This window comes from Vigna angularis, chromosome 7, assembly GCF_016808095.1.
Source record: "Vigna angularis cultivar LongXiaoDou No.4 chromosome 7, ASM1680809v1, whole genome shotgun sequence".
NCBI lineage: Eukaryota > Viridiplantae > Streptophyta > Magnoliopsida > Fabales > Fabaceae > Vigna > Vigna angularis.
The window spans coordinates 778,631-793,751 of record NC_068976.1 but is presented as its reverse complement, the minus strand read 5'-3'; the positions used below and the strand labels follow the sequence as shown (position 1 = coordinate 793,751).

Below are 15,121 nucleotides of genomic sequence, written 5' to 3'. Positions count from 1 at the left end.
GGTTTCGCAGGTGATCATCGAACATATATATTTTTGTTTAAGCTTAAAGGAAATTCAAAAAAAAAAGTACAAAAACGTTAGCAATGATGATGTATACAGATATACATTGATATGTTTTATTCACCAGAGACCCGTTTGGAGTTGAAATTTGAACTTTTAAACGAGTAAAGTTCTTACCAAAAAAACCAAATGGACTCCAAACAGCAGAACATGGAAATCACAGTAGAATAATCACTTTAAAACATAAATCAGAATTGAGAAGCTTCAAGAAAACAATAATACAAGAAAAATACAAAGGAGTTACATATGGAGGAACCAAGAAAAGTGAAAGGAATAGATGGAAAGGATACTAGACATTGTTTAACATACTGGTAAATAGATATGGTCGTGTGGTGAAGGAGTAAGTTAATATTCAAAATCTTCTTACACTAGTTTTTATCATTTCCTCTCACAAGAACTTCCCGAATCATATTCTCTAAATTAAGAAATGAAGATCCATAAGGACCAGAAGTAGCACTTACAGCCAAATCCTTCCATTGCATAGCTTTCTCCTTCATCTCTCTACCCTTTTTACCATCCATCAACTCCTTCACAAGGCTCTCTATTTTGTCTCTCTTAACATCTTCAATCTCCAACCCAATCCCCCACTCTCTGCAGCAGAACCTGCAATTGGTTTGTTGCTCTGCAAAGAAAGGCCAACATATCATTGGCACACCTCCACACACACTTTCCAAAGTTGAATTCCAACCACTGTGTGTCAAAAATCCCCCAACAGCTGGGTGAGCCAACACTTGCTCTTGAGAGCACCAACTAGACAACAGGCCTCTGTCTTTGGTTTGTTCCACAAACTCTGGAGGCAGAACAACGTTTTCACCCCCAACAACATCGGGTCTTATCACCCACAAAAAGCTCTTGTTGCTGTTAGCAAGTCCCCATGCAAATTCATTTAGCTGTTCACTTGTCATAACCGTGATGCTCCCAAAATTTACGTAAACAACACTGTTGGGCTCTCGAGTGTCAAGCCACTCCACACACTCAAACTCCTCCTTCCACAGATTCGACCTAATTGCATTCAAATCTTCATCATCAATATCCTTCACCAGTAAATTCAAAGGACCTATGGAATAAACAGGAGGCAAAATAGACGATAGTGCTTCCAGAACATCATGCTCCATAGCATCAAACGTGTTCAGAATGATTGCAGAAGCTTCTCGAGCCCTCCCGCACTCCCACTGTAGGAATTCAATCATAAAATCCTCTGAATCTGCGGTCCTAATGAAACTGGGAAAGTCCCTCAATCGAATTTCCTTGATTCCCGGTATCCAATCGATTGTAGTCTCCAAATACCCATTCGTGATCGAACTTGAATCTACAAGTCGTACGAATAAGGATTCAACAAATTAAACTCATACAAATTATATCACCAAACATCAAAAAAGTGATGTGTATATGGTAAATTCTCATGTTCCGAAGTACCAAACTGTTTGTAATTGTGACAAATCAAGCTAATTGAATTACCTTTGAGAGGTATTATGCCCTTTTGAATGAGTTGTTGAAATTGCACATAACACATGAACCCACATGCACTAGGGGTCCAAAAGAGCGCCAGTGGGACACCCAATTCTTCAGCAGCATCAAGAGTGAAGCTCATGACACCATCAGCAACTATGCATGTGACTGGAGGGGCATCTGAACTATTGATTTTAGCGAGAAGGTTATTCAAGTGAGGCAGGCAAGTTCTTCTGGTGGAGTCACACAGGGAAGGTATATCTTGTGTGGCATCCACAGCAGGCTCTGGTAGACCATCAGGAATGGTTTCAAAGCGAAATGAAGAGAGACCCTTGAGAGAATCAGGACCTCTGGATTTGAGAAGGCGCTTGTGGGTATACTCAGTGTTGACAAAGGTGATGTGAAAGCCTTTGAAGTGAAGGAGTTTTGCTAGTTTTAGCATTGGGTTTATGTGGCCTTGTGTTGGGTGTGGTACGCACACGGCATGGGGCTTCTTGATTGTGGCTGAAGAAGCCATGTTTGATATCTCTTCCTAGGGAAAGAACATACAAGTGCTTGCAACAACACTTCCACGGACTCTGCTATCAAAGGCTGATTTTCAAAGGAAAAGGGCGAAGAAAATTATTACGCACTTGCTCTGATAGACATTCAAAGATAATCTTTGACATGAAAAGTAAAAAGTTGAAAATGTTGAAAACACTGTCTTTTGTTACGTTATTTAAAATAATGAGTTGTTCATAAATCACTATCTTTTGTTGAATTATATTTTGCTAAGTTTGACTTTAGAACGCTATTCATAAGTTAAGAGTTTGTCGTCTTTAGGCATTACAATATGCTCTCATTCTCCTCGTGCACGCAATTGTACGTTATTCTGCCACTCTTTGGATTCGTTTTCATTTTAATAGAAAATCTTTTTATTGATTAGATACAGATATAAATAATATTCGATTTTTCTCGATTGAATATAGAGACGAGATAAGTATCTACATGTCTGTCTTGTTATCATCCCTTACATGTTTCAATATCTATCTTTGTCTTTATCTTCCTACCTGTTTAAACATTGACAGGCTTTGGCATTAGTTTTCTTTTATGGTATACTCTGATTTTACAACCAAAGGAGTAGTAAAAAAAAAGGAGGGTTTGGGTTCCCGTTCTTAACCAAAGTTTATATATTTCAATAATAACTTTATGAAATGAAACCGGAAATAATTCAAAAAATTTTAAAATAAAAAAACAAAGGGATAGACATCGGTTATGGAAGATAACCGAAGTTTATTATCCCTAGCCTTTCGTTTTTCTAAATAATTGAAGCTTATTGTTTATCAGTGTCCAAAATAATTCAAAAATATTTAATACTAAAAAGTAAGGAAATAGACTTCAAATCTTCATATAACTGAAGTTTATTGTTATTATATGCTTCAGAATAATTCAAAAATATTTAAAATTAGAAAGCAAGACAATAAGTTTCGGTTCTTTATATAACCAAAGCTTATTATTACTATATCCTTCGGTTCTTCGAAATAATTGAAGCCTATTATTGATTATTGTCCAAAAATATTTAAAATCAGAAATCAAGAGAATAGGCACTGGTTCTCAACTTAAACCTATTATTCTTAATATATTTTAGTTATGTATTAACCGAAGTCTATTCTTCTTAATATGCTTTAGTTTTAATAATAACTAAAGCCTATTGTTACCTTTTAATATATTTTTTGTTTTGGTTTTTCCTACATAAAAATGAACCTGGATAGCCAAAAACCACAACAAAATATAGACAAAAACCACAACAAGATACATATAGTACTTTAAATAATGTAGAAAATATATTTTACGTCTAATGATTACAAAGTAAATTAGATCAAATTATTGTACATTTTAACTATATATTTGGCACAATATTCCCTTACAGACGCTATTGAATTCTTGAGCATTAATGTGGAATTGTGCTAAAAATCAATTTTTTTCAGCAAGTATGTTTGGTAGTTTGTAGTACAACAAGTGTCGTATTCATAGTGATTTGACAAAATACACAAGGTTTTAAATAAGCTTGACTTAAAATAAAACATTAAGGTGTATGAAAAGTGTGAAAATAAATTTGATTTAAGGAAAGAAAGCTATTTTTGGCAAAATAACATGTTGTAAATTTAAAACAGTTTGAGATTAAAAAGGGTTGACATCAAGATGATCATAAAGGTGTGTTAAAACTATATTTTCGCCACTATGTCTCTCTTGTAAAGATTCAACTATAATCTATAAGACACAAATAATCATGTCTTGGGAGTTCTCTTTGAATGTAACTCCAGGTCCATTCTTGACACCTAGAGCCTAAGATAACTTGACCTTAGTATGACTCTTCAATGAAGCTTGAATGGATCACTTCTATTAAGATCAAAACTCTATAACCAACTATAACTCCTAGCATCTAAAAGCAAGAACATAATTAGTTGGACCATAACTTGGAACCGATTACCACCTAAGCCCAAGCCAGTGCAATAAGACGAGTGATTAACACTCTAAGAGCAGACTTTGATAGATAAAACAATACCCATAAAAGAAAGTTCCAAAGGGTTACATCTTTGCTTCAACACTCTAAGAGATTTAGTACCTGATATTGGATGGAAAGAATACAATACAAGGAGTATTCACCATCTCCTAAACCTCTAATAATATTCTCTCAAGTATAAAGGAAAGTGTCTAAGAAACTTTCTAAAAAGTCTCTCTCTAAAGTTTGTCCAGAAGTCTTTTAAAATAGAGGAGCAACTATGTTGTTATAAACATTCCAGGGCATGGCTTTAGCGGTTCAAGTGTAGCATCAATTGTAGAGGTTTCCTTCTAAGGTGGGTTTTCTGTATAGCTCAAACCTCGTGTCTTTGGATTTGTAGCACCTAAGATAGCTTATTTGAGGAGTCTATGTAGCTTAGCCTCAAGTTTAATGCTTGAGGTTTCCCTCTAAGGTGGGTTTTGTCATGTTGCTCAAGTCTCAAGATTACTGCTCAGTTGCGCTAATGTCAATTTTGTCCGTAATTGTTTAGATTTCCTCCATTTCCTTTACTTTTACACTCAAACTTTTTGTCATCATCAAAACCTGCAAAGCAAGTCAAATTGGGGTGATTTCTACATGTATTTATCAGAATCAAAATAGGATAAATGTTAAATTAATCTTAAAATTAACTTATATTGGGCACTTATCAAATTGCTGAATATCTTTATTGAGGACAATAATTTCAATTAGTCATAAAAAGAAAAACTTGCAAAGTACTTTGAATCAATTAAATTATTATCGTTTTTTAATTACTTGTAATACGAGCACGAACAATGTTTGTTATTCATTACACAACATAGTAACCACACTCATATGAGTTAGTTTATTTATTACACTACAATTATAAATAATTGTCGAAGAAAAAGAATCAAACAATTATAATTACACCAAAATAGTTAACCTTAAGTGACAACCATGTTAACTTTTTAGTTGTACTAGTTGATTTGCTTATCAACATAGTATGTCCAACAATTGTACTATGATAAAGGGAATTAGTTAGAATACGCTTATATAAGAAAGAATGTTCATAAGATTGAGATTCTTACCAATGTAATACTTGTTTGAGATTCTTGTGGGGACACTTGTGCAATAAGCAAAACATACAATTTTATCATTCAGGGAAACCACTAGTTGCTAGTGACACCTAAATTTGAAATACATTAATTATTAAACCTTAAAACAATGGACTATGATTAAAATACAACAAACTATAGTGATTTATTTCAAGAAAATCTAAATGAGCATTCACCCCATATTTTGTCTTTCATTAAATATTAAGAAGTGTATCAATCAAGTTAGCTCATACATTCTTTTTTACATGCATTACAGTTATACAATCTTATTGGGTCATCATTAAGTAAAAGTTCACTTAGGGTCTATAAATATAATATATAGGTGAAGTATTTAATATTTTTTAACCTATCACATTTATTGTAACCAACTTTAACTGAACACTTACTTAAACATCAAAATATCTTTTATAAATAATTGGTCGAGTAAGCTTAATAGAAATAGTTGGAAAACATTAGAACTAGATAATCAGAAATTGATAAAAAAAAAATAGTGAAGTTTAATAATTAAGGTTTAATCTCAACCTTACAAAAACACTAGCTAAATGAAAAATATTTTCATCTTTAAACTTCGAGTTAAATTTTCATTGTTTTAATAAACTGGATTTACCTTTTAAAATAAACTTTATATTATAGTACTTAAGAAATACACTTAGAAATGTGGAGTAACCTAAACTCCTTTACAAAAATACCATTAATTTCTCACAATCCTCACATTTATATTTCTCCATCCATTCAATAAAACCAACCTTTTAAAATAATTTCTTGCCTCAAAAGTAATTCATTTAGTTTTCTCAACCGCTGGTCAATATTATCTTTTAACACTATTTATTAGGAAACCGAAGTCACCTACATGGTGATTTGAGATGGAGTTTATTAGATGTGATTATCTTCCATATTTACTATATATATAAGTATATAAAAATGGCATCATATTCCACCTAAACTTTTATCAACATACTTTATACGAACTTAATTAATTAGTGAAAGAAACCGGTGGAAGCAATGGCGGGAAAGTTGTGCATAGTGAAGGAAGCAACACTCTCTTTAGTTGCAATCTCCTTTAACGACAGCAAGTAGAGGCGTAAGCTCAACAACAATGAGGGATACCTTTTTTTCCTTGATTGGGTTTGGACCAAACTAACTTATACTATGATTGTGTAATTTAAAAATGGATTTTGAAATGTAAAATCCAAAATATATTTTCAGGATAATCCAAAAAATCTAAAATACATTTTTAGATTTAAAAATATATTTTGAATTATATAATTTGAATACATTTTTAAATTATGTTACTTAGAATACATTTCTAAATAAAATATGTTTTTAGATCCAAAAATATTCAGATTTTTCCAACAGTATGAAATTGTAGGAAGAAACCACAGGTCCAAATAGCAATTACCCATGACGAAACATTACAGAATTAGCCTACAAGCTCAACGGCTCGACCGACCTCGGCCTCTTTGGATTGTTAGCCTAGAAAGGTTGAGATTGAGCACAAAGAACCAAATGTTTCTTTCTGTACCTCATTTTTCTTCTTCCTACTTCTTCATAAAACCTGATAATCCTAAATTATTTTCATTAAAATTATTAAAAAATATATATATAAAATTATGCCACACCCTTTTTTTGAACGAATTTTGATTTTTTCAATTTAAAATATATTTTCAAATTTTAAAACACATTCTAAAATGAATATTTCAAAATACATTTAAAACCTACGTTTCAGAATATATATTTTCAGAAGATATATTGCAATTTGAAAATATATTTCCGATAACACAATCTAAAATATATTTAAAACAAATTATATTCTAGAATACAATTCCAAAAATGCTTTTTAAAATATATATTTCAGAATAAAATAATTAATGTCTGAAATGTATATTTCAGAATACAATAATAAATGTCTGAAAGGTATATTTCAGAAGGTATTTCTAAATTTAAAAATACATATCAGAATATGCATTCTTAAATGTAAATAAAAATACAATAAATCCGGAACACATACTATTTCTTCCAATGGTAATGTATCAACTTATAATTTTAAGGGTGTTGCTTCCTCCATCACCACACCTTTCTCCCTCCACCTCTCTTTTACTATTTTGTTCTCAGTAAAATTTTATTTTTAGAGTTATTATTTTTAAATTTTACCCCTTCATAACTTATTTCACTAATAACCTATTGTAGTACCTTGTATGAGTAAAATATTTTTCTTTCATTTTAACATTATACTTGTTCCTCTCTTTCTTTGGTTTCCTGTGAGATACTACAAGTTGCAAATGTTAGTGGTGGTGGAAAGAATTATCAAGCAATCTCCCTCTCGTGGGGGTGCAGTATCGCTCTCGTGGTGCATTCTCCAGGTGCGTACTCGAATAAACCATGACATAAAACCCTAAAATAAAAAACGAAACCTTTAAACGGAGGTGACATCCGTCCGTTTAAAGGTTTCGTTTTTTTTGGAATTTGTTTTATTAGTTTATTAGATATTTTAATAATTTAATTTAAATGTTTTGATTTATTATTTTTGAATATATTTTTAATGTATTTTAATAATGTATATTTATATTAGTTTATATTTAAATTTTCAATTTTGGATGTGATATATAATTAGTTTTTAAACGTAATGATTTTGTAAAACTGAAGAAAAAGGAATGGAAGCGCAGGAGGTGGGGAGGTGAAACGGAAATGGGGAATGGGTGCTAGGAAAGTAAAATTAGGATTTCAAATTATTTAAAATAGGATAAAAGTAAACTTAAGAATATAATTGTATTTAAAATAATGTGGAGAAAGTATTGTGATTGTGGAGGGAGCAACACCCTAATTTTAAATATACAACATTAAAAAGGGGTGCGTAAGGTGAAGAGAGAATGGAGGGAGGTGAATGGGTGTGCGCTAATGCCCAGCAAAGAAGAGAAGAGAAGGTGGGAGAATTTTAATATAATTTTAAAGGGGGTAAAATTGGGTAATTACATTTTATCCAGTGCAGGAAGAAAAAAGGGAAGGTGCAAGACCAAATAACGCAACAACAATTTTTTAAGCCCAGCTTTCTAAGGTGAAGTTTTTCGGAGTGACCTATCACACTAAACCCTTTTTTTAACTCTGAATACAAAGCTGTTCAAGACTTGAATCCTAATATTAGGAAACATAACTTTATTTTACTTAATTAGGTTTCATTTTTTATTCTTTAATCTGTCATATAGTATTGAAGTTTTTTTTTTAATATGTTGCTATTATTTTATCTTTTTCTTTATCTAAGATAAAATTCTTATTGGTAAGTTATTATTTAATCAAGAGATTGAAAAGAAAATCAAGAATAAAGAAAAATATAGTATTTTGAGATTGTACAACATTTATTATATTATTTTGACATTTAGATATGTTGAGAGTTATTGTTTGTGTCACAAGTATTATTTCTAACTAATTATACGAACTAACAAATATTGAAAATGTTAATATTTAGGTATTTTATTTTGTAAGATTTGAAATGACTTAATTTTTAAGTAACTTACGATCCAACCAAATTCAATTATAGGCAAATTGAGATGTTAAATAAAAATAAATAAGCGAATCCTAGCCAAATTGGGTTAAAATTTATGCCACCACTTACACTTGTAGATTATAATTTATTTCAAATTGAGATTTCAGGACTTGTTCATTCCTTTTGATTTTATGTGTAAGCAATTTTTTAATCAACACATAGAACAAATGAGTTACATATATTGAAGAAAAATAATGCAGAAGCGTCTCTCTATTCATGTGTAGTAAAGAACCTACGAAACGACATTTGATTGCTAACAACATAGATCAGCCTTAAGTGTCGTGATTGTAATAATAACGTGCATGGTTATTAACTACATGGCATCAGAAGAAGAAGTGAAAGGGGTGTGACCAAAGCCAAAGGCTTTCATGTGGTCTTTGAGGGACCTCTTATGTTTGAAGTCGGAGCCACAAATGCAGAGCCAGCGTTTGCCGCAGTTTTTCTCGTGGGTTCGCCAGTCACCTTTCACGGCCAAAGGCTTCGCGCACTTGCGGCACGTGAAGGGTTTGGAGCCATGCTTCCTCTTGAAGTGCGTCTGAAGCGTGCGAAAGTCCTTCAGAGGCTTCGCACGTGGGTGCTCGATGTTGTTCTTGCACCCTCTCGCGCAACAGTAGCAGGGAATGTCCAACAACGGTCGTGGATGGGTTCGCTTCAGCGAGTCTGGCCCTCTCCGATACTGTGACCCGTGCCCCCACATATGCATCTGCATTATAACATTCATAAAAACCTTTCTTTTTATTCTTCTCTTATGCTCTTTTATTGTTTCCTATAAAATCTTCAAAAGTAAGAACTAAAGATCTTAACTTTTAACTAAAAGCTAGTATGAGTAGCATCAACTTTCACCAAAACATGTCATCATTCCCTTCAAACCTTAGAACTGTTATAAAAGTAAGTGGAAAACAGAAAAACATGAGACATTTTCCAAAATTGGAAACCTTATGTGAAGGTTTAGAAAAAGCCATGTGCCATGATATGACTAAAGCGAAGGTTTATTCCATTTCACACGCTACGCTTAGGATACATAGTTCATTCAGAAACAGCACTATACCGTGTTAACACTGTCGAGGGTTTCACATGAAGAGTAGCATGCAAAAATCCCCATATATTTGAAACAGATAAGAGATAACTGTACCTGAAGATTGTTGTGGCGATTGAAGGTTTTGCAGCAGACGGGACAAGAGAAATGGCTAAACCCAACGAGGATTTGTTCTTGAGTTGGTATCCAGTAGTTGCCAGGAGCATGAGTTGTGGCATTCACAAATCCATGATCATTGGTGGAACCACCACTTGAATTGTTGGGGAGGCCTATGTGTAAGGCTACAGTGACATCCTCAACTTGACCATGATGTGGTTTAGCATTTTGGTTTTGTAGCAAAGCTTCTTCGGGAGAGGAACCTAGGAAGCTACTAAGCAGAGGCAGAGGCTGAAGCTGGTTTTGATTCATGTTAAGGTAAAGAAGGAAACTATAATGATATGATTTACAGTGAATGAGGCAGGGTATAATAGCTACATAACATGTATATTATATATATTCTAGGGGTCAATGGTACTCTTTATTATGTAATAAAAATTAATGAGGGCCAAGTTAGATTTTATCAAATTTGAGGAGTTTAATAAGGACTGGAGCCACATTAAATAGATTGGCATGTAGTGAAACTTGGAAAAGAAGAAGAGTGAAAGAAACTGTGTGATAGGTGGCCAGAGAATATTACAGTTGAATATGAAAATACCCTTTGTTGTGGAGGGTTATTATTTTCTCCTGCAAGTCCACTTTGTCTAATTTAAGCTTGATTAGGATATATCTTAAATTCTGTGGCCCATGCTCCCTAAACGTAGAAAGAACTGCCAGCAGTGGGTTTCAAATATAGGGAAACCCATTTTGCTCTGTCAGACACGCACCACAATCCAAAAGAGCCTTAATTAAAACTAACCAAACTTTTTAAGGAGATTTATTTTGTTATACAACTGTAAAATTCTCACTAATGAGGTTAATGCTATACAATTGTAGTTCTTATTAACTCTGCATTTGTATTTTGTAATTCATATTTAACAATTTGGGTATTAGAAAGGATTCACAGCATGTGACAACAGCAGAAATTTGGTGTATGGATACAAAATATAATACTTTTGACACTGCTATATATTTACGATTACACCTGCTGTTGAAATAATATCTCAGAATTCTAAGTTCTTAAAGTTTGTTTTGCATTCGAGTTTCTGAAGGACAATAATTTAATGACATAATAATACAGTAAAGGTAAATCAACAATATTAGCAATATTATAGTACAAACTACATATAGTAGTACTCTATAATCTTCAAAATTTGTGGGGACAGCATTCCCTCTGTCTAAAACTTGCGTCTCTTGCTCCATGTCCTAGCTTAACTACTTACCAAATATAATATTCTCTTTTATGATTTCAAAATAAAAGATTCCGAGAGATTTTGCTACACATCCTTGCATCGTGACAGTGAACTTAAAAAGTTAAAGACTTTGTTTCTAAAAAAATTAAATTATGAAAAATGGGCGCAATTCAGAGTATTTGACGAATTAATATTTGGTTCTTTAATAATAATATTTAGTTTTTAAAAGTTTTCTGTAAGATATTTTCAAAATCTAAATTATAAGCAATAATTGGCACGAATATCAAAGTGCAGACGACACAATCAAGTATCACAAAATTGTCAGAAGTCAAATAATATTATTATTTTCTAATCATATATATGACATAAAAATTAGGCGAAGATGTTAGTCCAGAATGCACTTAAGAACACATCTTCATGTCGACGAACACTTAATATCATACATTGAAGACACATCAATTGAGAATTGTAATTCCGGAGGTATTATTTAAAGAAATTTTTTACTATAAGAACTTTAACTACTTGTCCTTTAAATTTTTTTTTTCTCTTATCATTACTCGTCTTATTTATAAATAAGGTGTTTGAACAATATTTTCTGAAGTTGAAGTCAAAGTTTACTAAGAAATTCTAATCAATGGTTAATGTAGAAAATATGTCAAAACTTAATTAAAATAATATTTATATAAGTATTATATTAATTATGGATTTTTTTTGGATGGTTTTTTATTATGGACATTTTATTTGTGACAATTTACGGTTATTTTTGGTTAAGGTATGTAGCGTGTTGATATCTTTGGCAGGCAGAAATAGGTTTCGATAAGTAAGACTAAGCTCTAGCAAGGAGCGCATCCATCGGCAAATGACAATTAATGTTTAGTTGAAGAAACACGGTACTTGGTGTTCGACCATCAGTGTTTGACGTGTAACATATTTGGACTTACTCCTTTGGGATTCCGTCCTTAGTATTCGCGGCTTGACTTTTACAAAGTATTTAGTACTTTTGATGTAAGCTTTACTGGCCTCGAGATACCCAATACCTGGTATCACGTATCCGATATGAGATATCCTATCTATGTTTGGTTAGTTAATCATCTTAGATAGTACATCAGCCTCTAATCTTTTCATGTTTGGAAAGTATATAAAGAATGTAAGTAGTTGGTCTATAGTTGAGTTATGGAAATATAGTGTCGGTATTCAACGTGTGTAATCTTGTAAAGAAAGTTTGTTATCTTTAGTCATAACCTTATAGGTATTGTAGCCTCCATCCTCAAGAAGCGTAGCAACGAAGAAGTTTGAGTGATGAGATGTCAAATATGATGAGATGTGAATGATGGGGGTAGGTGTGACATAGAAACCAAAATGTTAGCTTAGGAAGAGTTAAGATTGAAAAATGGGGAGTTGCCTTGGAGGGGAAGGAATGGTTCATAAACATAATAGTTTCCTTGGGAGGAACATTTTGTGGGTCGATTTGGGATGGGTTTGGCGCATTAGGCCAAAAGGTGAACTGTCACCAACATAGTATATGTAGGAGGTGAAGTTGTCTAAAGTTTTTCACCAAGCTTCTACGAGAGTTTTGATATTGTGTGCGCTTACAAAAGAAGTGTAGTGCTATTAAGATCAAGTAGGCGTTCTTTTCGCAAGTATGTCGAAATTCGACAACGGTAATAGCATAGGTAGCCAGGTGTCGATATCATTCGATGCCAAATCCTCTTTAGAATGGAACGTAAGTAGGGAAGTAATGATAGAGAATAGAGAAGATCCACTAGAAGAGCATGCCAAATCCGTGTAGCATAAGAGAGAGGGGTATGAGTGTGTCGATCCCTCGGATAGAATGCAATTTTTGACCTTTAGGTTGTCAAGGATCTTAACCTTTTCTTGGAGAGTATATATGTATTCAATTGAGGAGTGTCGAAAGGCATTGTTTCCCTCCGAAGAGCATGTGCCATTGATAGTGTTTCTTATGGCAAGGAGAGTTACGAAAACGAGTTCTTTTATGTATATAAGGCTCTCTTCAGTATGGGTGTCTTCTGACTTCTCAAAGTAGCAACGAAAAAGCTGCATCCTAACGGGTGGGGCTATATTCAAGCTTTCAAATTGATCTGCAAGGCATTATACTTGTCTCTGTCTCCTAAATGTTTTTTATACTTCTATTGCACATGTCCTCAAAAATCGGCCTTATGGGTCTCATTAACAAGGAAGTCAAAGGCTCTACTCTTTTACTCAGCGAGAGCTCCCCTCATCATCTCATCGCACAAACCGTTTTAGGTGTCCAACACAAATATTCCATCCTGTTCTGATAAGTGGTACACTCATCGATAGTATGATCATTATTATGGTGATACTTACAATACTTAGACATGTTTGTGTTTGGCGGATTTTGGGACTTCTTGGGCCAGGGGATGAGGTGTGCCTGAAGTGTTTCCTCTAACACTCGCGGCCTAGGTTCTCTCGGCTAAGGACCATTCTTCTTTCCAACATCCTGATCATTACATTTCTTCTAAACGAACCGCACAATGACTTGATGATTTCCATCTCCACCTTTATATTTTACTCCTTGACTTCCTCTAGATGTATGAACTTTTCATGCATAGATCGTTAACAAACGGTCACGGCTTTAGTGTTGTGATCATGTAGTGAAGCATGACCTCGAGATTCAAATTCCTTATTTTCAACGCAATTTTGTTGAACCTGTCTGTTGAAAATAGAATGGCTTAAATTCAATACCAAGAGGGGGGTGAATTGGTGAAACACAAAAATCAGAGTTTTAAAAATCTTTTTTCACAAAAGGATGATCTTTCAAAAGTTTCTTGAATCACAAGGAATAAGATTTTTAAAGTGCAGCGGAAATAGTTGACTACGTGAAAAATAAAGTCGACTTTGAAAATAAAAGTGCAGGGATAGAGAATTCAAACGTAGGTTTTTATACTGGTTCGGCCAAACTGCCTACATCAAGTGTCCTTCCAATCCCAAGAAGCAAAAACACTATAATGATCAAGGTTATTACAACAAGGCTTTTATAGCGACCTCCACGTCAAAATATAAAACACATCTCTAACCCTCTAATCAAAATATAGGCATATACAAACAAAAAACAACAACAAGATGTCCCCTCTCCTGCAGTCTTTAATCACTTTGAACAATCCTCAAAGTCTAGAATGCAACACGTTCTCTTCTTGTAGTCACAACAGGGCAGCCACAATCTTCAAAAGATTGAGAGAAAAAGTTGATCACGTATCAGACACCTCAAGTGCAGGTTGATCAATCAGTCAATGCGCACAAATTCTTGCTCGTCAAGCAATCATCAAAGAATGAACACCTCGGTCTTTCTAGATGGATTCTTGGAGCTTTAGCACGTTCTACCAGAGATCAATAATCTGAAACAATTCAATCAAAACATTAGATTCACAAAAGTCTCTGCAAAAATCAAATTCGCGTCTATATATAGTTTTCCATAAAACTAACACTCCTAAGTCGACTATGCTACTAATAGAGTCGACTATGCTACTAATAGAGTTGACTATACTCAAACAGTTATAACAGTTAGTAGTAGTCAAACCAACTTAATTGATTTCGCATTTAATACAGTTGACTCACAATTAATGCTTGGTCAAAGATATAAAATATAGTCGTTTGACATCACAAGCATTAATAGAATTTCAAAACATAACTAACTAAGTCGAGTAGCTTACGCATACAGTCGACTTTGTAACACTTCAATGCAGTTTTGAAAAACTTTCTTTCCAAAAATACTCACAGCACACTTTGAAAAAGTTTGTGCAAAGGCACGGGTTTTAATCGACTTACTTCATAATGAAGTCGACTTAAAACTATTGTTTTGCCACATATTATAAGTTCAACTAAAGTGCATGTGGTTTTCCTTTTCTAAAACATATGTCATGCATTCGCAGATAAGATCTCATGTAAAACATAATGAATTGCAGCAATGACAGAATCAACACAAACATGTTCTCAAATAATCATAAACATAAAAGTTATGAACATGTAACACATTTAACAACACATAACAACACATGTTGTTATTAATAATGTTGTCATCATAAAAAACCAGAAGTTCTTTGAGATTGTAAGGTTTGG

At 33.3% G+C, this 15,121-nt stretch overlaps 2 protein-coding genes across 2 annotated transcripts; both read right to left on the bottom strand.

Moving 5' to 3' along the window:
• Positions 1–222: 222 nt before the first annotated feature.
• Positions 223–2,196, bottom strand: LOC108337191 (7-deoxyloganetin glucosyltransferase). The gene is made up of 2 exons (XM_017573660.2): positions 1,519–2,196; positions 223–1,369 (listed from the first exon to the last, which is right to left on the bottom strand). Exons 1-2 carry the CDS (start codon positions 2,024–2,026, stop codon positions 429–431), a joined length of 1,449 nt encoding a protein of 482 aa, XP_017429149.1. The 5' UTR covers positions 2,027–2,196; the 3' UTR covers positions 223–428.
• A 6,675-nt stretch (positions 2,197–8,871) lies between these two features.
• Positions 8,872–11,036, bottom strand: LOC108336851 (protein TRANSPARENT TESTA 1). The gene is made up of 3 exons (XM_017573299.2): positions 10,952–11,036; positions 9,795–10,168; positions 8,872–9,365 (listed from the first exon to the last, which is right to left on the bottom strand). The coding sequence occupies exons 1-3, from the start codon at positions 11,034–11,036 to the stop codon at positions 8,976–8,978; spliced, it is 849 nt and encodes a 282-aa protein (XP_017428788.1). The 3' UTR covers positions 8,872–8,975.
• Between the last annotated feature and the right edge of the window lie 4,085 nt (positions 11,037–15,121).

What these genes read in the sequence shown, in the direction of transcription:
- LOC108337191 (XM_017573660.2), bottom strand. Translation starts at nt 2,026, where the DNA reads ATGGCTTCTTCAGCCACAATCAAGAAGCCCCATGCCGTGTGCGTACCA. An exon ending in GGGCATAATACCTCTCAAAG is followed by an intron (nt 1,370 to 1,518) that starts GTAATTCAATTA and finishes TACGACTTGTAG; the next exon opens with ATTCAAGTTCGATCACGAAT.
- LOC108336851 (XM_017573299.2), bottom strand. Translation starts at nt 11,036, where the DNA reads ATGGAGCAAGAGACGCAAGTTTTAGACAGAGGGAATGCTGTCCCCACA. An exon ending in AGTACTACTATATGTAGTTT is followed by an intron (nt 10,169 to 10,951) that starts GTACTATAATAT and finishes CATGTTATGTAG; the next exon opens with CTATTATACCCTGCCTCATT. An exon ending in ATCGCCACAACAATCTTCAG is followed by an intron (nt 9,366 to 9,794) that starts GTACAGTTATCT and finishes GTTATAATGCAG; the next exon opens with ATGCATATGTGGGGGCACGG.